The sequence below is a fragment of the Girardinichthys multiradiatus genome, chromosome 15 (assembly GCF_021462225.1).
Source record: "Girardinichthys multiradiatus isolate DD_20200921_A chromosome 15, DD_fGirMul_XY1, whole genome shotgun sequence".
NCBI lineage: Eukaryota > Metazoa > Chordata > Actinopteri > Cyprinodontiformes > Goodeidae > Girardinichthys > Girardinichthys multiradiatus.
This window is the reverse complement of record NC_061808.1, coordinates 22699349-22722437: the sequence shown is the minus strand read 5'-3', so window position 1 is coordinate 22722437 and position 23089 is coordinate 22699349. Positions and strand designations below refer to the sequence as shown.

General features: G+C 40.6%; 1 protein-coding gene across 17 annotated transcripts in view; it reads right to left on the bottom strand.

Moving 5' to 3' along the window:
• Positions 1-23089, bottom strand: part of epb41l2 (erythrocyte membrane protein band 4.1 like 2) — a 60126-nt gene that overhangs the window by 12985 nt on the left and 24052 nt on the right. For 12 of the 17 annotated variants that reach the window (XR_007041897.1, XR_007041899.1, XR_007041898.1 and 9 more), the window contains exons 7-16: positions 18413-18488; positions 13985-14081; positions 13733-13857; positions 13456-13543; positions 10731-10883; positions 10517-10614; positions 10017-10189; positions 9140-9225; positions 4270-4320; positions 4071-4109 (exon numbers count right to left, since the gene is read on the bottom strand). Coding sequence is in view for 14 of the 17 variants with exons in the window: in XM_047388804.1 (XP_047244760.1) it covers positions 4071-4109; positions 4270-4320; positions 9140-9225; positions 10017-10189; positions 10517-10614; positions 10731-10883; positions 13456-13543; positions 13733-13857; positions 13985-14081; positions 18413-18488 (986 nt within the window). In the remaining 3 variants the exon portion in view is untranslated. The other 5 variants (XM_047388803.1, XM_047388807.1, XM_047388802.1 and 2 more) reach the window with 4 other exon arrangements.

Sequence of the window (23089 nt, the reverse complement as noted above, 5' to 3'; positions counted from 1 at the left end):
ATGATGTGGGTTTTCTCTCCATAAACAAAGTCATAAACAACATGGCTGAATGTACAACATGGAGCTGGTAGTATGTTCTTTGTCATTCACTTTTATTTAATTTGCCCCTCTCTGGTTTACCTTCCTCTTTACGTTTTTGCTCTAAATTTAACATTACGGTGAGGGAATTTTGCCAATTCAGTTGCATTGGTGGGTTTATGAGCATAAACGGTCCATTTAAGGTCATGCCTCAATGGGCATGTCTTGACTTTGACTAGGCCACTCCAAAACCTTAATTTTTCTTTGAGCCGCTGGGATGGACTTGCTGGTGTGCTTTGGATTACTGTCCTGTCCAGAGAATGCTTTAGCTTAAAGTCACAATCTGACGGCACACAGGATTCACTCCAGGAAAAGAGAACTCATGACTACGTCAGTCACGACAAGTCAGCCCGGTCCCAGATCATCACACTACCACCACCGTGTTTGACTTTTGGTGTGATGTTCTTTTTGTACTTTATACAAAGGATCATGTTAGTTCGGAAAATCTTTTTCCTTTAATAAATAAAATCATCATTTAAAAACTGCTTTTTATATTGACTCAGGTTCTCTTTGTCTGATATTACAATGTGCTTGATGATCTAAAACATTTAAGAAAACAGAAGTAATCTGTAAAGATGCAAATACTTTTTTTTGTTCTACACATGTACAGGGGTTAGACAATGAAACTGAAACACCTGTCATTTTAGTGTGGGAGGTTTCATGACTAAATTGGACCAGCCTGGTAACCAGTCTTCATTGATTGCACATTGCACCAGTAAGAGCAGAGTGTGAAGGTTCAATTAGCAGGGTAAGAGCACAGTTTTGCCCAAAATATGGAAATGCACACAACATTATAGGTGACATACCAGAGTTCAAAAGAGGACAAATTGTTGGTGCACGTCTTGTTGGCGCATCTGTGACCAAGACAGCAAGTCTTTGTGATGTATCAAGAGCCACGGTATCCAGGTTAATGTCAGCATACCACCAAGAAGGACGAACCACATCCAACAGGATTAACTGTGGACGCAAGAGGAAGCTGTCTGAAAGGGATGTTCGGGTGCTAACCCGGATTGTATCCAAAAAACATAAAACCACGGCTGCCCAAATCACAGCAGAATTAAATGTGCACTTCAACTCTCCTGTTTCCACCAGAAATGTCCGTCAGGAGCTCCACAGGGTCAATATACACGGCCGGGCTGCTATAGCCAAACCTTTGGTCACTCATGCTAATGCCAAACGTCGGTTTCAATGGTGCAAGGAGCGCAAATCTTGGGCTGTGGACAATGTGAAACATGTATTGTTCTCTGATGAGTCCACCTTTACTTTTTTCCCCACATCCGGGAGAGTTACGGTGTGGAGAAGCCCCAAAGAAGAGTACCACCCAGACTGTTGCATGCCCAGAGTGAAGCATGGGGGTGGATCAGTGATGGTTTGGGCTGCCATATCATGGCATTCCCTTGGTCCAATACTTGTGCTAGATTATGGCGCATCACTGCCAAGGACTACCGAACCATTCTTGAGGACCATGTGCATCCAATGGTTCAAACATTGTATCCTGAAGGTGGTGCCACGTATCAGGATGACAATGCACCAATACACACAGCAAGACTGGTGAAAGATTGGTTTGATGACCATGAAAGTGAAGTTGAACATCTCCCATGGCCTGCACAGTCACCAGATCTAAATATTATTGAGCCACTTTGGGGTGTTTTGGAGGAGAGAGTCAGGAAACGTTTTCCTCCACCAGGATCACGTAGTGACCTGGCCACTATCCTGCAAGAAGAATGGCTTAAAATCCCTCTGACCATTGTGCAGGACGTGTATATGTCATTCCCAAGACGAATTGACGCTGTATTGGCCGCAAAAGGAGGACCTACACCATACTAATAAATTATTGTGGTCTAAAACCAGGTGTTTCAGTTTCATTGTCCTATCTTTCTCTCTCTCTCTCTCTCTATTGCAAGTATTAGGAAAAGAAACATGCAGAATTACTAAAAAAGGTGCATTTGAAATCAAATTCAGCATAAAATATAAATTGGCTTCATATGGATGCTCTACTTTGATACTCATATTTCTAGATTGTTTTGTTAATACACCTTCTAGACATATGAGAGAAAAACATTTACAAAGCAGCGTTTTATTATCTTCATGTTCCACAGTTCATGAAACAACACAATGCAGATGTTTGCTTTCAATTGGACAGTGTGAGGAAGGGTGATTTCACTGCTTTTTGGCATCTGGACCAACTTTGATCAGCTTTAAAATCTGTAAGACAGACTTGTCAAATCTGGAATGGGCTATAGTACATTTTACAAAGATTCTCTTTAGAGCACTTTTGGTGGTCTGTGATACTTTCTTTTTGCTTGTAAAGGATCTAAATCACACCTAGTTTTAGGCCAATATTACCAGTTTAAAACCCTGATCTAAACGATTTTAAAGAGGTAAAATAGACATTTTTAATGTTTGAATTAGTGTGCTTTCATCTATTGGTATTCAGTTAGTAAACCAACAAAAGTTTGTCTTTTTTCTGCAGACTTAGAAAACGAGAAAACTGAATTCCAAACAAGCGAAGCCGAGTTTTAATCTAACCCTTTAAGCTGTCAAAATGCTTTGTAGACTTCTCAGTAGATCACTATCAGCCCCAATTTGCACAAACTGGTGTTGTTTTAGTTGGTTATCACACCGCGTGTTTCTCGGCAGTGGCAGCCAATCACAAGAAAACGGGAAGGAAGCTCCTTGTGCAGAGGCAGGGGTTAGTGAGGTTAGATGCAGCTGCCTGGTAATAATCAAACTCTTTGACAAATCAAGGACATAGAAAGAACAATATCAAACAGTCACAAAACAGCACCGAACATGCACAGAGCATGCATTATAGTGGCGTTATTACACCACCGATCCTTTTCACAAAGCAGCCATTGTGAACGCTCGGCCTGGGAAATTGTTTCTAGATGAGCAAGTCTCTTATGTGCTTTTGTGTAAAGGCACATCAAACAAATAGTTTACATTTTATAAATTCAGCCTGAAAATGCCTAATTTATTTACTGGGCATATGACTGGTTCACTTTAAGATGGGGATAATGTTCATTTATCTTCTAAATAACTTAGCCTTCAACATTCAGTCCGTTTTAGCAGTTAAGGTTGGCTGAGCGTTCAACATAAAGGTGTTGTTGATCAAAATAGCTGCTGTGCAAACAGGTATTTAGCAATGAAAGATCTCCAAAGTTTTTCAACAAGACGAGATTTGCTGAAAATCTGCAAATAGCTGAAACTGAGAGTAAACTTCCACACGCCGGCATGCACACAGAGCCTGAGAGTGCGAGAGGGCAGCAGTCTTGTACAGTAGTCCAGTAAAGACTGGGTTGTAGCTCTGATGGCGTTAGATAAAGTGGAAACACGGAGATATGATTTTCAGCCATCAGTCGACGCCAGTACCAACCTCCAACATTAAATTACTGTGCCTCACATAAATATTGTCCCCATGCACTCTCAATGGACTCTGGAAGGCAAGACATACAGCACAAATGCAGAAAATCAATGAAAAAATGTGCAGAGAAAATAACATAAACCAATGTAATTTAAATGAAGACATTATAAATATTTGCTGCAAATGTCCCAAACTGAAAAAAAGCTGAGCATGGCTGCAGGAGCCATGGCATTACTCATTATCTGAGTGCTGATGTTCCTTGCACCCATGCCACCGAAGCATTTAAAAACACCACAACACCAATAGACATGCAGATAAACCAACAAACCCCAACGTATTTTCAGCAATCCCAAAAGGATGTAATGAACCACACGTATGAAGCAAAACCCAAACAACCTGTGAAACCAAAAGCCACAGCAGAGCATCTGGAAGTGAAAATAATGGATGAAAATGCCCATTGGTGGTCAGCTTTTACACACCCAAACCTTTGATTAGATTTTTATTATCTACAGAAATGATTGTATCTGATCTCATCAGGGCAACTTCAACCATCACACCAACCCACGTGAACAGAGAAAATGATTGACAGAACAATACACAATCACAACACCAATAAGAGTGTATGAACCTGAGAGGGGGCAGGCTCAGCACGTCCAGGTGACTGTTGCTGGAGTAAAGTCAGGGAGAGAGTGAGGACAGGTTAGGATTACTGCCTTTCTACTCTTTTACACCATAAAACTATTTCCACACAATATTAAGATGCAGCTTTAATGAAATCATACACGGTTGCTTCTAATTAGCATGTTTAAAAAACAGGTCTTACAGACCTGGGGCGGCAAGGCCTCCACATCGGCGTGGCTCAAGTCCACCTCCTTAGCCTTCAGTGTGGTAGACATGGGAGGTGGAAGTCAAAATAAAGGGGAAATGAGGGGGAAAAAAACTGTGAAATGGATGATGGGAAAAGTGTATTCCCCTGTGTCAGAGAGCACTTCTGCTCATGTGAAACTGTATGTGAGACGTTTAAGATGGTCAACACACACAGGCATCAGGGGCAACAACCTGCCGTTATTCTACATTACAGAACATTCATAGTTTTTGTTCAAATAAAAACCAAATAGGTGCAAATATTAGTGTTTTTTTTTCTTGTATCTAGACAAAGGAGAGGATTTCCTGCAATCACATAGCAGGGTTAGGACAACACTTCTGCTTAACCCTAACAACTGCGAGTCATTTCATAAAAATAAAATATGTCCTATAGTTTCTACAGGGGGTTACCAGACATGCTACATGTAGGCATGGGCCGCTTAGCGGTATCAGGGTAAACCAAGGGTTAAAAAGATTAAAGTTACAAAATTGCCATTAAATCACTCCTACTCTTTTTACTGGGATGCCAGGTGTTTTCTTTGTCTGTATGTAGCCTAGAAAGGAGCAGCGCACCTAAAGCTGCTGTCACACGGTTTCCTATGTTACCTTGTATGCTGGCATATTTAAAAATAAGGGTGAGGAAATGAAGGTGATTTTATGGAACATCAGGTACTGTCAAGCACTGATGGAGCGCATAAAGATGCACCTCCTCCATCCCTCCTAATGTAACTCTATTTTAAAACTACATTTACCAAAGCTTGAATGGGATGTCTGTAAAGCAGCAGACTGTAGGCTAGCTACACTAGCAGGTAGTCCACCTAATAAACCAGCCAATATCAACTTGTTATGCTTGTTTTACTCTATAAAGAGCAGAAAGGGCTAATATTGTGAGCAAAAACACTGAAACTACTAGATTTTTTGGTTGCCTAATTCATGTTTTTTAATGTCACCTTAGTAAAATCAAATAATAAATGTCACATCTAACAATATAACTCTTAATATCTGCATGGTATATTATTTAAGCAGCAATAGAAATGATTGCTTTCCATTTTCTGTTACACTTCTAATCAGGGTTACCAAACAGTGATAATCTCCTGCTGGCCCATGCCTATATGTATACAAATGTATGTGTATTATTTAAAATTCAAGAGCTAATCTTGCTGTATTTTTCTACACTATGAAAGCAAACGGAGCATCTGAAAGGTAAAAAAAAAAAATGCTGAGTAAGAATACTATAACATTTTACATATTTCTAAATATCTTGTTACCTATTCTGGAGTTACTATACAGTGTAATCAGAAATAACTTCCTTTTTTAGCAGTTTCACACATGTCTGTTTCCATTAGAACAGTATAGAAAACTTTAAATATATCCACTTACACTTTATAATTCAAGTAAATATCATTCATCTTTTAACTTTTCAAAATAATTTCACTAACTTTAATCTTTACATTGGAAATAATATGGTGAGGTGCAGGGAAGCTCAGAAGAAACGGACTATCAGGTGGAGGTGGTGCCGGTGGCAGGGAAAAACAGAAGGAGGAGACATTCACATTTATACTTTGATCACATTCTCACAAAGGCTGAAAAAATTAAAAATAGAAAGTGGGGCGGGATGAGAAATGGGAATATGTGAATTTATGCCGCAGGATCACACATCTCCTGGATCCAGCTCATGCCTGCATGGTGCCTGGTGTGAGGTGGTGTGTGTGTTGGTGTCAGAGCTGAGGCATCCTGGTCTACACCAGAGCTTAATTTATGCTCGTTTGGCTTGTTGCTGATGAACGCAGGCAAAAGCGTCTTTCTTTGACTGGAGACGGCGGTCTCTAAGTAGGACAGGGTCAGGCCGAGGGGTGTGGCTAAAATCAGGGCTAAAACGACTGACTGGCTCGCTGTCAGCATCACGATGAGCAGGAAGAGTGCTAAGAGGCAGGGGAGGAGGAGAGGGGAGGGGTTTAGGAGGTAGCGATGGACTGAGGCAGTGAAGTTAGATGGACAGAAGGGGGTCAAAGGACGAAGAGAGGCACAGGAAGCGAAAGAGAAAGAGGAGAGCGAGGAAAAGGAGACAATCTGAGGGCAGGTGATGGAGGATACTTTGGGAACGTGTAGCTGCTTTGTGTATAAAGGAAGAGTAGTGATTAATTTGATGAACTTGAAGGGAAGATGTGCCAAAAATGCCAGAAAATGAGTCCACTGAAATGCTAACCAGTTAATAATTTTATGCATTTTAGATGAAGCTAAGTTGAAAATTAAACATTTAGGTCCAGAGATGTTCAAATAAATGTTCAGCTTCTCTGTTAATCCCGCAAATATCTTCCTGGGCAGACACCTGTTTTCATTCTTGCCTAAAACAGAGAGAAAACACAAGAGGAAAGAAGCAAATTTAACCACACCCTTCAGACAAAACCACTGACGCAACTTTGCCAAACGAGCTGTCGCTCTGGTTTCGCCCTCCTCAGATTTCATCAGCTCTGAACTGAATGTCTGGGGGGCAGGGACTGGCTGAAAGGATGGAGAGGTTTCAATCAGGTGTCCCAAATCAGCCAACTGCTGATCGGTGAAAAGGGAGAGGGTGTTTGAGGGAAGGCTCCACAATGAGTGTGTGGCTTCCGCGTCGTCAGCATGGTCGTCGTCTTCAGAGATGTCGGAAAGAGCGCGGTCGAGCTCGGAGATGGAGTCGAGGGAGGGGGGGATGGATGAGAGTGAGGACGATGAGGAGAAGGAGAGAGGAAACATAAAGATTGACTAATGAGTGGGAAGTGAAGGTGAGGGAAAACATACATGGGGATAAAATTGGGGTAAAGCAGCAAATAGAGGTAAAAAAGGAGTATGTAAAAAGCGAGCCATGAAAAAATGAATTGAAATCACAAACCAAAAGCAACGGCATTTCATGAAAGGAAAACGAAAGATCATGCAGGTAGGATGTTGGAAAAGCAAATTAAAGGGAGTGTTTGTGAAGGAAAAAGAGAAAGGGAAAGAAACATAATATTAGTCAGTGAACGACACGGCACAACAGCTTCAAAGTGAACATAGCAGGGCAGAGCACAGTGCAGAAAATAGAGGGCAAAGTTTGCAGAAACTGTCAACAGGGGGTGTCACCAGCGAGACATGGGAGGCAAGTGAGGATCAGGAAGAAAGGGATGGTGGCGCAGGAGACATGCACTACAAACAGAACACACTCCTGTGCTGAGGTTTCAGAAGGTTGCACTGCCCCCTTGTGGACATAAGTTCTGAGTGGATGCAGAATGACTGCATGGCTAGAAATAATATGCAGGTAAACATTAAAATAAAAGAGTAAGAGTTGTGTCAGGTAAGTTACTTTATCTGTCTATTAATCAGCCTTCACACATGATCACGATGTGCAAGTGTGACTGTGAAGGCCTTAAAATGAATTCATTTTTAATTGCAGTCGCAAAATCTCACACCGACAAGTTTAGAAAAATCCAACCTTTAATCTGAGCATATTTCTTCAATAAGAAATAAATAGATAATTATTTTTTATAAATTTTCAAAGCCACACCTATTATCACCTAAAACAACTCCTAAAAAATAAATGGAACCAAAACATTTAATTTAAATCCAAATTTTAATTTCTATCTTAAATTTTATTAATATTTACTATTTTTTATTTTTCTATTGTAATTCATATTTTTTTTATATTTTAGGATTTTAAGTTGAACAGAGCTTCTAGAAACCTAAACCCAATAAACAATTAATTCCTAATTAATAACAAACGCATGTGGGTCCATTGTAAAACACAGAAAGAACATGTGGCAGAAACCTTTATGTCCACTCATAAATATGGTAGAAGATCTGTCATACTGTGGGCTAGGATGGATGAAATCCTGGAAGCCATGACATCTTGCATGACTTTTTAAATACCAGAAATGAAATTATTTGGTGACTTTAAACTAAATAAAAAAAAAAAGAAAATGGGTAGGTTCCTTTAACAGGATCGCGGGCCGAATCAAGTCAGAAATGGTTCACAGTCGCCAGAGCTAAACCGTAGAGAAAACATACTGACTGAGCTCAAGAGACGAGAGCATAAGAGTGGCCTGAGGTCTCTGGATGATCTAGAGAAATCCTTCTCCCTGTATACTCCAACTTTGAGAAATTACAAGCTATTAACAGCAGGGTTACCAATATTTGCCTCCAGTGATTCTGTTAAAAACATTTATTTCTTAAAATGTGATTTATTCCTTGCTCAATTTGAAGGTTGCAGATTTTTCTAAACTTTACAATATGAAGTATGCTAACATAGCAAAAGTGATTAGAGGTGTCAGGTGTGTACTGTTCACTGGGTTCTGATCAACAAATATTCACAATTTAGTAGTTGCTGCTTGGCCCAAGACGACGTGAAGTTTAGCATTGAAGTTTACATGCTGAACAAAATGTGATTAGTTTTGAAGTCTATTTCAACATAGGTTTAAAGGATTTTAAAGAACCATCAGATAAAGGCAAAGCAAGACTGCTAAACTCTGTTTTTGACCCTAGCAGACAGTGGAAAACATTATGAAAACCAGCAACCCGGCCCTTCATTTGGGTCGAGTTTAAGTCCTCCCAGTGGCATTTGTAGCTTTCTGAGGTAGTGAGCAGAAGACCTTCATGACGAAAACATCAGAATTATCCTTTTGACGGTGTTCAACAAAGTCAAAGTGTTAGTTAGTAACTGATTTTTGATCTTTGAGCAAATAACACAGCTCCCATTGCGTAATACGGACTCCTAGAAAGGGTATAAAAATATAAATATTAAGATTCTCTGTATCAGCTGGCAGATCTTTTCTGTGTTTTATCCCTTACTGTACACACAATGGGGTTGAGGCACATACACACCTTGGAGTCAGACTGAAGCTCTAGACGGGAGTCCTGTCCGTTCTCAGCTATCTCGCTTCCAGCCTCAGTTATGCTGATCACCGGTGCTGAAGAAACAAAAAAATCTGATGTTTTATCTGACAGTTTGGTTTTTAGTGACAAAAACTATAGATCGAAGGTTTGTTAAAAAACTGACTCTTAGTCACGTTTGAAGTTGAACTTCTCTTGAATAAACACACATTTCTGTAAGTTAAACTGACAATAATTAAAGCTTTAGCTTTCAGTGCTCAGTCCAGTGAGCTTATGTAGAACTGATCAGAGTAATGGAAGTACATAATTTGAGGTTCAGAATAATAAGAAAAATGAACTGTAGTAAAACAATGTGTCCAGCAGGGGGCCCTGTAAGGTAAGTGAATATTCTCAGGAAACAGATGGATTCTGTTAACGAAATGTGGGAAACCACAAGAAAACGGTGTGTTGTTTTTGTTTTTTTTGTTTATGACTGTTCATGTTTCTACAGAAATAAAGACAGCTCTAAGGTCAGGTTGCCGGTTTATGGGTAAGGTAACTTTACACTTATTTATTACTGAGGCCAGTGTCAATACTTTGCGTCATGTTTCTTTATAAGCTGAGAGTTTCTTTCTTTTCAATAAACAGAGCACATTTTATTTCATCTCTTCCTTTCCCTCGCTGTGTCTCTCACTGTATGACAGGAAACAGATGCTCCAGCTATTTCCTGTATCTGGTCTGTCGTGGAGCTTTTTAGATCCATGTCAAAAAAGATGTTGAGACACAAACTTATGAAATTCCAACAGCTTCATGCTTGACATTCCTCTTTTTATGCATTTTTCCTCACATATCATGTGTTTTTCATACACTGAGGTGCTGCTTGTGTTACCTCCATCCAGACTGCGGCTGATGCGTTTTGAGGAGGTTCGTTCAAAGTTGGGTGCAGGTCGGTCTATGAGGGAACTGGCCAGCCGGGTCTGGGCCTGAGTTCGCCCGCTGTAGCGGAACTTGGATCCCAGAGTCAGAAAGCGGGCCTTGGTAGGAGGCTCTGGTGCGTTTAACCTAGAGGAAAAAAACATATTTGGTGGTGTTTTTTAAAATAACGTTTTATAGATACTTTGATATGAACATGTGAGGGAGGAAAATGTTTCCCAGCAAGCCTTGTCAGACAGGATATTGAAGCTTATTTGATGTAGTATTTTGTGCAGCTGCGTGCACATACAGCACACAGCAGCAGTGTGCACCTGGATTATCTTTCTATGCTGTGGCTGTGTGTGAGTATATCTGATACATAAAGCATCAGCCTATAAGACACATCAACATACAGGTACTTGGTGAGCCTGTGCAGCATGTGTGCATTTCACTGTGAAAGTCTGTCTGCATTTCTACCTGAAGAAGCTGTGGTTTTCTACACAGACTTTCCACAGCCTTTTAGCAGACCGATGATTCTGGAGTTTGAATCCCACGGTGCTTTCGAACTGCTCCGTCTATCAAAGAAAAAAAAAAGGTCGAAACATGTTTATGTGTGCTCAGCAGTTCAATTCAGTTTGATCCGATACTGTCCATCCATCCATCCACTCATTCATCCATATTTACTACAAACCTCTCCTGGCCTGATCTTGATATAGAAGTTGTTCCTCTTGTACGATATCTTGAGTATTTTGGGCCAAGCGAACCGATTTATCCGCAGTCTGTCTTTGTACACCAAGAGTCCATTGGCGCACACACCTAGCATGATGTCTACTCCCTCTGAATCCTGTCAAAGATTTAAAAAAAAGTAGAAACAAGAAAAGGACTTGATAAAGCAATTATGTATTAATCTTATAGGAAACTTGATGGCACCAGTATGTCCAAACCAGATCATGCTGCACATCGATTTTTAAAGTAGTCTGTTTAAGATCAGCAAAAACTCAATTATCTCTCACACACACACACACACACACACCCACACACACACACACACACACAGCACATCAGAACAGTTAGCCTGCAGAATAACTCAGCAACAGAGCTTTTAAATTCAGGACCATCTGATAGTAGTACGGGTAAATTGATTATGGCAATGAATTAAACAGAAGATAATCAGTTGCACTAATGGAGAGAGTGCAATATGTTGATAATGGACAGTTTTACTAGGGTCACATTTTACACGTCACATGGACATGCTGGGCTAAAAGCCAGCCATCGATCTTTGTTCTTGTGCTGCAAGGACTGATAGATTTTAGTTGTTTGGTCGATAACTCGCACAGAATTATTATCAACCTCAACCACATTTGGAGACACCTGTGGCGTCTTTAGAAGTCTTTTTTATCAGGTTGGGATTGGTCATGTTTTTATGTAATTATTTAGCTCTGATGGAGAGTTAGAAAGACCTGTTTATAGCAACACGGTCTGTGTGATCTCAGATTCAAACATCTACTTAGATACAATTTTTTTTAAAGATTCTTTTACGGCACTAGTGGCCTTTATTTTTCCCAGCATTTTTTTGACAGTAGTTAGACAGGAAATGGGGGCAGAGAGAAAGGGGAAAATATGCGGCAAATGTCGCCGGGGCCGGGACTCAAACCCAGGACAGCCGCGTCAAGGACTAAAGTCTCCGTATACGGGACGCACGCTTAACCCCCTACACCCTTAGATTCAACTTTTATTTCATTGTGATCGTATTGTATTATATAATACCTGAATGATGTTTGCAACAAATCGGATTTTATATTGCATGATGATTTGAAAATGAGACCTTGTGTCAAACCTGCATTAATAAAGGTTATGGATAATTGCTTTTTTTCCATTAGAAGCCCTTTAAAATGAATAAAACACAGCAATTATTTACATTTTTGTTTAAGTAACAATAATAAGGAAAATGTTATTAGTTAGCATGTTTTCTAAAACAACTACTTACCTTTTTAATATTTAAATCATGAACACAACATTAATGTGTACAATATCCCAATCGCAAAGGACTGCTTGGATGCAATATTTAGTAGGTGATAATATTTCAGCATTAAAACTTTGCTTTCCAATAACACTACATAGATGGACTTTCACTGTCCTTCATACCTACAACGAATATGGATCGTTGCGTCCTAGATCACAAAACTCTGAGAGAGTCATACGGATATTTGCAGTGATGGAAAATTAAACTGTGATTTCACAATATCATGTTTTACAAATACTGAGCAGCACTAATTCAAAGAATATTAGATTTTAGGCAGTGATTCAAAATAACACACCAAACTTATCTTCTAGTAGTTTCTAGTAGTTTCACAGGGCTAGATGCACAGAACGAGATTTTATTTGCTGTTCTGCTCTTTTAGTTTAACACAAGCCTAACAGGCTATCTGGTTGGGTGAAGTCTGCTTCGGGCTGATTAACAGACAATAACACTCATAGCTTGCCAGCTTTGGTTTTAAAACGGTGTTACTGAAATAAGAGTGATAAGGTACAAGCAATCCTTTAGTTTCCACATTATGACTACCAGTGTTTCTGCTTTTTTGCAAAATATTTCCAGCTAGCCAAATTTCTTTCTTATAAGAAACAGAAAAGTGTAGTAGCCATCTTTCAGCCAGCTGACCAGCAGATCAGAGTTACAGGTGTAGGACAGGGAAAGCTGTGGTATCCTATGCTCAGCTCAGCCTATGAAAACTCCGATACTTGGTCTATTATTAAAAAGGGCTTTAAACCACAGGGCCGGTACCTTGGTTAACCTTGATGCAGGTCACCGGCCCATCCCTAATCCCAACTTCAAGATTGTTAATTGTGGCAAATAAAAATCGAGCCCATGAAAAGCAAAAACGGTACAAACCTTAAAGTAACAAACCACAAATTCAAAAGGGAGCAGATTTAAAAACCCGATAACTCATAATTGCTGAAATGTCACAAATTCTACTTCTATTCTACTCTGCTGGACATAAGTGGAGCATGTTCTTAAAGGGGACTCATCTCTCTCCAAATCTAACTGCTCTGTCCTCATCCTGGCCCGACCTTATTTGAACCGTTTTCTCCATCACTATCATGCATCCAGGCTTTCTATTTCAAGACTCCCCGATTCTCATGTGTATTTTCTGGCTTGTCCAAAAGACTCCAGAACATGTTCCGACACACATGTACCCAGCCGGCTGGTGATCCGCTATCCCAGCAAGGGAGAATGGCTGTTCCCATGGAAATGGCCTCCCCGAGTGTTTGTACAGCTGACACGCACAGACACACAGATACAAACATGCAAGCACACCGGCACGCTCGACCCACATCAAAGGGGCTGCACTAATCCCCAGATGTCAACAACAATGGAGAAGAAGATTAGAAGAGAGGAGGCGTTCATTTATTCATACCTTAGCGTGGTGCAGGTCCACTCCATACATGGAGAGCTTCTTGGCATTTTCTACAAACTGGAGGTCCGCCTGTGCTGGTGTCATTCCCCTTAAAAGAAAGAATTGCTAACATCAAATAAAATATAGAGATGATTTATACTGCATATAAATACAATCCAGTCAGAGTCCCTTGATAATAGCTGAACTAACGCACATATCAAGCTATGAGAAAAACTCAGACGAGCTGTTAAGAACAGCCCTCTGAGTATTGTGGCTACATGACCCCGTCCTCTCTGACCTGTGGGATTTATGAAGTTCAAGAATCTTCTCCTCCATCTCTTTGTTCTGATTGGTTGAAAACATCAGCTGGTTGATGAAGTCTGAAGGGTGAGGCTGGTCGGGTTCATGGTCACCAAACTCGGCCTGTAAATTATTTAAACAAAGACCTTTTATTGTAAAGGTTCCAGAACTAAATGGAGAACATGCTTAAACACGTATTACCTCAGAAGCACAAGATGTTACGTGAAAAAAGTGAATGTTTTAGCTCTACCTGCAGTGTGTATGACCCCAGCAGAGCGTGAGTGACAAACGAGCACGGCAGCCGTCCAGAAGAAACATCCTCCCGCAGCTGCAGACACAAAAGGTACCTAAAAATGATAAGGCGAGAAGAAGAAAATCAAAACAGACTCAAAGCAGGAAACAGCTCTGAATTAAATGCCTTTGTTAGACTTGTCTCAGTAGGGCAGTCTTCTTTTTGTGTTACAGCTGCTAAACACTTAACTGGAAAACAACAAGACTTCCTTTACTGATTTTTACAGATGCTTTACCATAAATCATAAAGATTTCTTCTACTGCCTTAGAACTAAAGGAGCATTTGTAGATGGTTGTACCAAGTATTGACTCGGGGGGCTGAATACAAATGCACATCACACTGAAAAGATCTGGAAAACCATGTCAAATTTTCTTCAACTTCTACATCATTCACTACTTTATGACGGTCCATCACATCAAATTCCAACAAATAACAATAAATGTCATGGTTGTAACTTCACAAAATGCCATAAAGTACAAGGTGTATGAATACTTTAGCAAGGCAATGTAAATTTGGAAGCATAACAGGGATCCACCAACTCTACAAAGACCTTTTGTGTGATTTCCCTCCATCTATGCATCTCCAACCATCTACAGGTCCTTCTCAAAATATTAGCATATTGTGATAAAGTTCATTATTTTCCATAATGTCATGATGAAAATTTAACATTCATATATTTTAGATTCATTGCACACTAACTGAAATATTTCAGGTCTTTTATTGTCTTAATACGGATGATTTTGGCATACAGCTCATGAAAACCCAAAATTCCTATCTCACAAAATTAGCATATCATTAAAAGGGTCTCTAAACGAGCTATGAACCTAATCATCTGAATCAACGAGTTAACTCTAAACACCTGCAAAAGATTCCTGAGGCCTTTAAAACTCCCAGCCTGGTTCATCACTCAAAACCCCAATCATGGGTAAGACTGCCGACCTGACTGCTGTCCAGAAGGCCATTATTGACACCCTCAAGCAAGAGGGTAAGACACAGAAAGACATTTCTGAACAAATAGGCTGTTCCCAGAGTGCTGTATCAAGGCACCTCAGTGGGAAGTCTGTGGGAAGGAAAAAGTGTGGCAGAAAACGCTGCACAACGAGAAGAGGTGACCGGACCCTGAGGAAGATTGTGGAGAAGGGCCGATTCCAGACCTTGGGGGACCTGCAGGAAGCAGTGGACTGAGTCTAGGAGTAGAAACATCCAGAGCCACCGTGCACAGGCGTGTGCAGGAAATGGGCTACAGGTGCTGCATTCCCCAGGTCAAGCCACTTTTGAACCAGAAACAGCGGCAGAAGCGCCTGACCTCGGCTACAGAGAAGCAGCACTGGACTGTTGCTCAGTGGTCCAAAGTACTTTTTTCGGATGAAAGCAAATTCTGCATGTCATTCGGAAATCAAGGTGCCAGAGTCTGGAGGAAGACTGGGGAGAAGGAAATGCCAAAATGCCAGAAGTCCAGTGTCAAGTACCCACAGTCAGTGATGGTCTGGGGTGCCGTGTCAGCTGCTGGTGTTGGTCCATTGTGTTTTATCAAGGGCAGGGTCAATGCAGCTAGCTATCAGGAGATTTTGGAGCACTTCATGCTTCCATCTGCTGAAAAGCTTTATGGAGATGAAGATTTCATTTTTCAGCACGGCCTGGCACCTGCTCACAGTGCCGAAACCACTGGTAAATGGTTTACTGACCATGGTATCACTGTGCTCAATTGGCCTGCCAACTCTCCTGACCTGAACCCCATAGAGAATCTGTGGGATATTGTGAAGAGAACGTTGAGAGACTCAAGACCCAACACTCTGGATGAGCTAAAGGCCGCTATCGAAGCATCCTGGGCCTCCATAAGACCTCAGCAGTGCCACAGGCTGATTGCCTCCATGCCACGCCACATTGAAGCAGTCATTTCTGCCAAAGGATTCCTGACCAAGTATTGAGTGCATAACTGTACATGATTATTTGAAGGTTGACGTTTTTTGTATTAAAAACACTTTTCTTTTATTGGTCGGATGAAATATGCTAATGTTGTGAGATAGGAATTTTGGGTTTTCATGAGCTGTATGCCAAAATCATCCGTATTAAGACAATAAAAGACCTGAAATATTTCAATTAATGTGCAATGAATCTAAAATATATGAATGTTAAATTTTCATCATTACATTATGGAAAATAATTAACTTTATCACAATATGCTAATATTTTGAGAAGGACCTGTGTATGTCATACTGGTGCCATGGAGGCTTGAAACCCATTTGTTGAGTAGCAGCAACCAATGTTAACTGGGACTTTATGATAACTCAACCCAACACAGTGAAGTAATATTTTATCTAGGTAATTAGATAAGAAAACTATTTGTTATACTGACAAGCCATATGGAAAACAGTTGTGACAATCTGGAAACAAACTTCCATAAAGTTAAGAAAGGAAACACAACTAGGATACATTAGACATTAATTAGCTTTTAGCTCCAGATCAGTTGGCCTTCACCCTGAAAGTGTTTTGAGAAAATGTCTTTGAATGTGTCTGAATATGTATAAAGATGTGAGGTTAACTTTCATCTCACCATGTTTAATCAGGAGGAACAAGTTATTGAGTTTTAACTTGCAGCCGAGCAGTTCCCCACTGCTCCATAAAGCGCTGTGCGGTCTCAGAGCATATTGTTTTGGCATTAGGGCACCCCATCTTCAATGGATCTGCTTCACTTTCACTGGCTTTGCTGTATGACTCACATTTTCAGCCAGTGTGGGCAGTTGTTTTCAGCAAATCTCAACAACAAAGAGCCACACACAAAGCAGCAGACCAAAGCGGCTGAATGCAGTAGATACTTTATCAGAAAAAGAGGTCTGGTGGGGACCAGAAACACCACTGTAACACAAGTAGATATTGTGAGGGTATTTTTTTTTAATGGCAAGAAGAAAGTCACCCAATGAATGCAAATATCACTCTGCGTCAGCAAGTAGGTGGGACTGGTCAGCTTAATGCCAGGAAATCAAGTTGAAAAGAGATTATTTGGAAATGCTGTGTTTCCAGTGTGTTTTATTGTCCATAAAAGCCAGAAATTAAAGCCGTAATGTAACTGAATACTAGTGTCTACACCATCCACCCGGGATACTGGAAACACCTTGTAAAGATGTGTAGAAAGTCTGCTGAAAAGTCCTTCACCGTGACACTAGACTGAGCTACAATAATCGTTTGTTCTCCAGACAGGTTCCTGAAACCTACAAAGAACCTACAAAGATACAACATTTTGACAGCTTTGGTAGATAACAATCAAAATCAGTACATGTCCAATAATGTTCTTAAAGCAATGATCTTTCTCTGCTTGTTTAGAACTTGGTAAACTTTAGAAATGAATGCAATCCTATCTTTTCCTGCTTAGAATATTTCAGTGCATGTTGGTAACCTTGAAGGTGTACACTGCTCCCGGCCTATAATACTTTCTCTATATTTGGCTAGGAATGCTCGCTCTTTGAAAAAAACCTTTGGAAAAAAACAGAACCTATTTTTCATAACTGCTTTCTAATGCAACTTGGGGAACGCTGGGCAGATGATAGACTGTCAGACAGAGAAACACAGCGTTTGAGCACCTCCGATAGGCGCAAACCAGCTGTACTGCAAGATTACTCCTCTTGAATGGTTACCAACAAATTTGATTTTGAATACTGAGAAAGGAACCATAAAGACATTAAGACTGTACCACAAAGTGACCTTTCTACAAAGCTTAAGCTTAGGGCATACTGATGAACCTACTTTGACAGTGCCTTGCAAAAGTATTCACCCCCCTTGGCTTTTTTCATGTTTTGTTGCCTCATAGCCTGGAATCAAAATTGATTGTTTCAGAGTTTGCACCATTTCATTTACAGAACATGCCTACAGTGCCTTGAATACTTTTGCAAAGCACTATAGACAGATTTTGATACCAATAAGAAAACTCAATATCTGATACATGAGACTGCTAAACTGTTGATGCATAGACATAATTTAATGTAGGTTATCTTTTCCTACAATGGCAAGGGAAGCAAAAACAAGTCTCCAAAGTTATTTGTAAGGAACGTGTCATAGAGAGAAGGACTTTGTGTTGATTTTGCAATTTCATTTCTGTATATCAAGTGTTGTGCTTCTCCTGACTCCCTGTTTTCTGTTTCCTGCTCCGCTGCTTTTTACCCGTTTCTCCTCCCATTAATTACTCTGCACAAAGTTCTCCCTGCTTCATTTATTCAGTTTATTTAGTTAAGATATTAAACTTCTTTGTTCTCATTTTTAATTAACTACAACAATACAGACACGACTGCTGCAAAAACCGTCATCTTGGTATCGCTTAGTCTTCTTCAACTATTTACTTTGGACATTTGTACCAATGGTGTCACGAACAGTGGACAGTATGCGTGTGTGTACCTTGTAATGTCCTCAGTGAGTTGTGATGGGTCGGGAGGGTAGAACTTGACACTGAATGAAAACTGCCAGTTGTTACCTAGAGAAAGAAATACGCATATTTAAAGTAATTTACATCACATTAAAACAGGAAAAAAGAGGGGTGAACATAGAACAGAACAGATATAATATGTCTGACGTATGGATGTTTGAGGAATATTAAGAATAAAAAGCAGATGAAATTAAGGAAAAATAATGCAGGACAGCTGTTACGCATCCTGTTCACACACTAAAAAGCAGATCTGGTGTTGTGTAACATCCTCCAGCTTTACTAAATGCCATGCTTGATTTCTTTCTTCAACAAGATCAAAAAGGCGATGTCAACATGACAGCAAATGTCTTCAACAACCTGTCATAAAGTGGCCTTCATTTAGCATCTATGTTCTGTTCTAGTTCTAACCACAGGCCTTTCACTCAGTCCGTTGGGTTTGGTTCCACCCAACACAAATGCCTGGATGGTGTAATGCAGATCACAACATCTGGATGTTTTATTCTTAGAAAACTGGATGTCATGGCGAAACTAAAAAACAAGGAAAAAACGCAACACCCTGGAAGAAAACGCTTAAGATTCAGGTTTGTGATGGCTTTTTGTTCTTTTACAGCTGTGTTATGTTTAATAAATAGGCTTTTTTTAATTATCTGACAACATCTAATGAAATTGAAAAGTAATCAGAGTGTTAAATGTTCATATTACTTTCATATTTTGTACCTGTTAGGTTGAAATGTTTGCATTTGTAAAAATACATCCAGACATTTTTCACTTCGCCATTATGAATACATTTGTCTAGATTCTTCATTAAAAAAGAGAACTCAAAAGTGGTATTACAATAAGCCTGTAACGTGACAAAACGTGCAAAAGCGGAAGCTCTGTGAATTTTTCCAGATGGACTGTAGACCTGAGTGATGCTTCTGTAGCAAGAACCAAATAAGAGGATTTGTATGTCTATTTTAAACCCTTACAGCTGAAAATCATCTAAACCTGCCTGTAGATGTGCCTGCTTATTCTCATTATAGCAGCTGAACAATAGACCTATCAGAAATAGTTTAATGAAGGAGCAAACCTGACCTTGGGGTGCCCTCCAGTTACATTCAGTCCAACACTAAAGGTGACATTAAATCTTGCTGCTGTTCTGTCAAAATAATCGCTCTTATACTTCATACGTGACTGTTTCATTGTGGGATTTAAAGCCAAATTCAGACATTTTACTTCCGATTCTGCCATTATTTGGTGATTCAGTGGTTCATCAACATTTTCTGAAGTTTCCAAATGGTTTCTGTGTCAGACTACAATCTCTAACGTGCACGGGCCACAGAGCAAGTATGGCCAGTGCCTTAAAAAACAACAAGATAATGGATTACTTATGTCAGCAGAGACGGTCTGTAATAATATGCCACACACAGACTGTTGTTAAAAGGATAGATGGAGCTAAATAAACTTCAAAAACAAGCCCTCAGTGGCCCGAGTTTGAGACCTCCAGTTTTGATCAAAGCATATTTGTATGCGAGAATGGCCCAGTTAAAGTACAGAACCTAATCCAAATGAAAATCTGTGGCAAGACTTGAGAACTAATACTCACAGAGGCTTTCCATCCAGTCTGACTGAGCTTGAACTATTTTGCACAGCAGAATGGTCCAAACTCTGGCTTTAAATGGGAAAGTTGGTAAAGACAGTTCAAATTGCAGTGAAATGTGGTTCTACAACATCAGAATCAGCTCTAATGACCTAGATTGTGTGCACAAACAAGGAATTTGACTCCGGTTTCAAACGCTCACAGAGTACAGACAATAAGTATAAATATACGAACCTTAGAGGAAATAAAATAAAGGAAAAATGGAACAGCATATACATGTATGTGTATGTACAGGATTTTGTTTATTTAAAGAAAAGAGAAAAAGAGAGGCAGGTAGTGGTAGTGCAAATGTGCTTATTTTGTTTCACAGCTGACTAGTCAGGCTGTAAGGTGTTCATCAGAGAGAGAGCCTGGAGGAATAAACAATCTCTCTGGCGGCTGGTTTCTGGAAACAGCGTCAAACAACATCTTAACTCAGATGAGCTGAAGACAAATTCATTCTGGAAAACCATGAGTCACTTCTACGTCACAATTATGTGCTTCTTTTGTGTTGGCTTCTCACATAAAACCCAAATAAAACACAATCAGCCTTGTGATTGAAGGGTGACAAAATAAAAGGTTCAGAGACTTTTCAAGCATCCCAAAACTAAATTATCAAGTTAAAAATCACAGAAAAAGCATTTTCCTCTCATGCTTCAATTACAAGGACATCGCATCACTCCAAATCCGAGGCCATGGTACTCGACCGGAAGAGGGTGGCTGTCCTCTTCAGGTTGGAGGGGAGTGGAGGAGTTTAAGTATCTCGGGGTCTTGTTCACGAGTGAGGGAAGAATGGAGCGGGAGATCGACAGATGGATCGGTGCAGCTGCTGCAGTAATGGGGACGCTGTGCCGGTCCGTTGTGGTGAAGAGAGAGCTGAGCCAAAACACGAAGCTCTCGATTTACCGGTCGGTCTACGTTCCTACCCTCACTTATGGCCATGAACTTTGGGTCATGACCGAAAGAACGAGATCCCGGATACAAGCGGCTGAAATGAGCTTCTTCTGTAGGGTTGCTGGGCACTCCCTTAGAGATAGGGTGAGGAGCTCGGACATCCGGGAGGAGCTTGGAGTAGAGCCGCTGCTCCTCCACATTGAGAGGAGCCAGTTGAGGTGGCTCGGGCATCTATACCAGATGCCTCCTGGACGCCTTCCTCGGGAGGTGTTCCAGGCACGTCCCACCGGGAGGAGGCCCAGGGGACGGCCCAGGACACACTGGAGGGACTATGTCTCTCGGCTGGCCTGGCCTCCCCCCGGAAGATCTGGAGGAGGTGTCTGGGGAGAGGGACGTCTGGGCGTCTCTGCTGAGTCTGCTGCCCCCGCGACCCGGTCCCGGATGAAGTGGAAGACGACGAGTATATATTGCACTATTTTTTACCTGTCATGTGGGTTTGTGTTTTTTGGGGGGTGGAGTCTAAGACTTAAAAGTCAAACTGTATTTTTTGCCTACATGAGTAAAGCTTTTACGTGCTTTCTACCATAAGCCCTGGACCAAACCACAGGCAGCAACTTAAAAAATTGCAGCCTATTTTTATTTGCAGTGGAGCTCTGACGGCTGCACTTAGAATGACGTTAGTTTAGGGAAGAACGGTGTCAACCCTGTGATTTGCATAAAGCGATTTTCAAATACATACAGGCTGTGAGTGTACTCTGTGCCCCAACATTATCCAATCCGTATTACTTTATAAACATTCACACACCAAAAAATGTACACAAATGAGCATATGCAGTGAGATGCATAGCACTTATCTAGGAACTCATGCACACCGCACACTCTGAGACGCTCACATAAAGAGCTTGGAATAAACCACATACGTTCTGCACACACGCAAACTCTGCCGCCTCACATCTGCCAATTAACAAAATGTAAACTTCTTTCAGCCTAAATTAGATGGTTATACTGTGAAGTTACAGACTTTATTGGTTTGTTTTGACTCCTATTGCAAACATAAGAAGCAAGGTATGAACAGTAGAAAAGATAAATTACAGGTTTCTAACTTTGACTGTTGGTCAAATTTATTAAGTTTCTTTTTTATAAAGAAAAGAAGGAAAATCCTAAGAAAAATAATGCAAGAAACAGAAAAAACACACGCTATCTCGGAACAGACACTAACTGGATTCGAATAACATCTAAAACCAATAATGTGTTTTTACATTGTACACAAATTGACCACACACAGATGACATTCTCATGTACATTTTCCCACAGTTACTATCATGCTTTGAGCTTCTAAATCCAAACAAGGTTTTTTTTAGCTTAGCAGCTGCAAACCCCACCTCCAGTATGTGCCAACCCTAAACAGGTGAATCGCCAAACTTAATCTCTTATTAAAATATTAACGACAAGTAATGAAAAGGTCTATAAATAATGAAGCAGAGCGATGACACCCTGGTAAACTCTTTAACACCGCAGGACTGCTGTCATTTGGTTTCCAGTGTCTCTGATCTTTTGTTTACCTGGTTTGTTTTTTTTCTGCCAGGAGGACAATTAATTAAATAAATATCAATGTTTGATGCAGTGGATGGATGGATGGATGGATGGATGGATGGATGGATGGATGGATGCAGTTGTTCGATGGATGGATGCAGTGGATGGATGGATGGATGCCATGGATCCATGAATGGATTGGATGGATGGATGGATGGATGGATGGATGGATGGATGGATGGATGGATGGATGGATGGATGGATGGATGGATGGATGGATGCAGTTGTTCGATGGATGGATGCAGTGGATGGATGGATGGATGGATGGATGGATGGATGGATGGATGGATGGAGTAGTTCGATGGATGGATGGATGGATGGATGCAGTAGTTTGATGGATGGATGGATGCCGTGGATCCATGAATGGATTGGATGGATGGATGGATGGATGGAGGGATGGATGGAGTAGTTCGATGGATGATCGATGGATGGATGGATGGATGCAGTAGTTTGATGGATGGATGGATGGATGGATGCAGTGGTTGGATGGATGGATGGATGGATGGATGGATGGATGGATGGATGAATGGATTGGATGGATGGA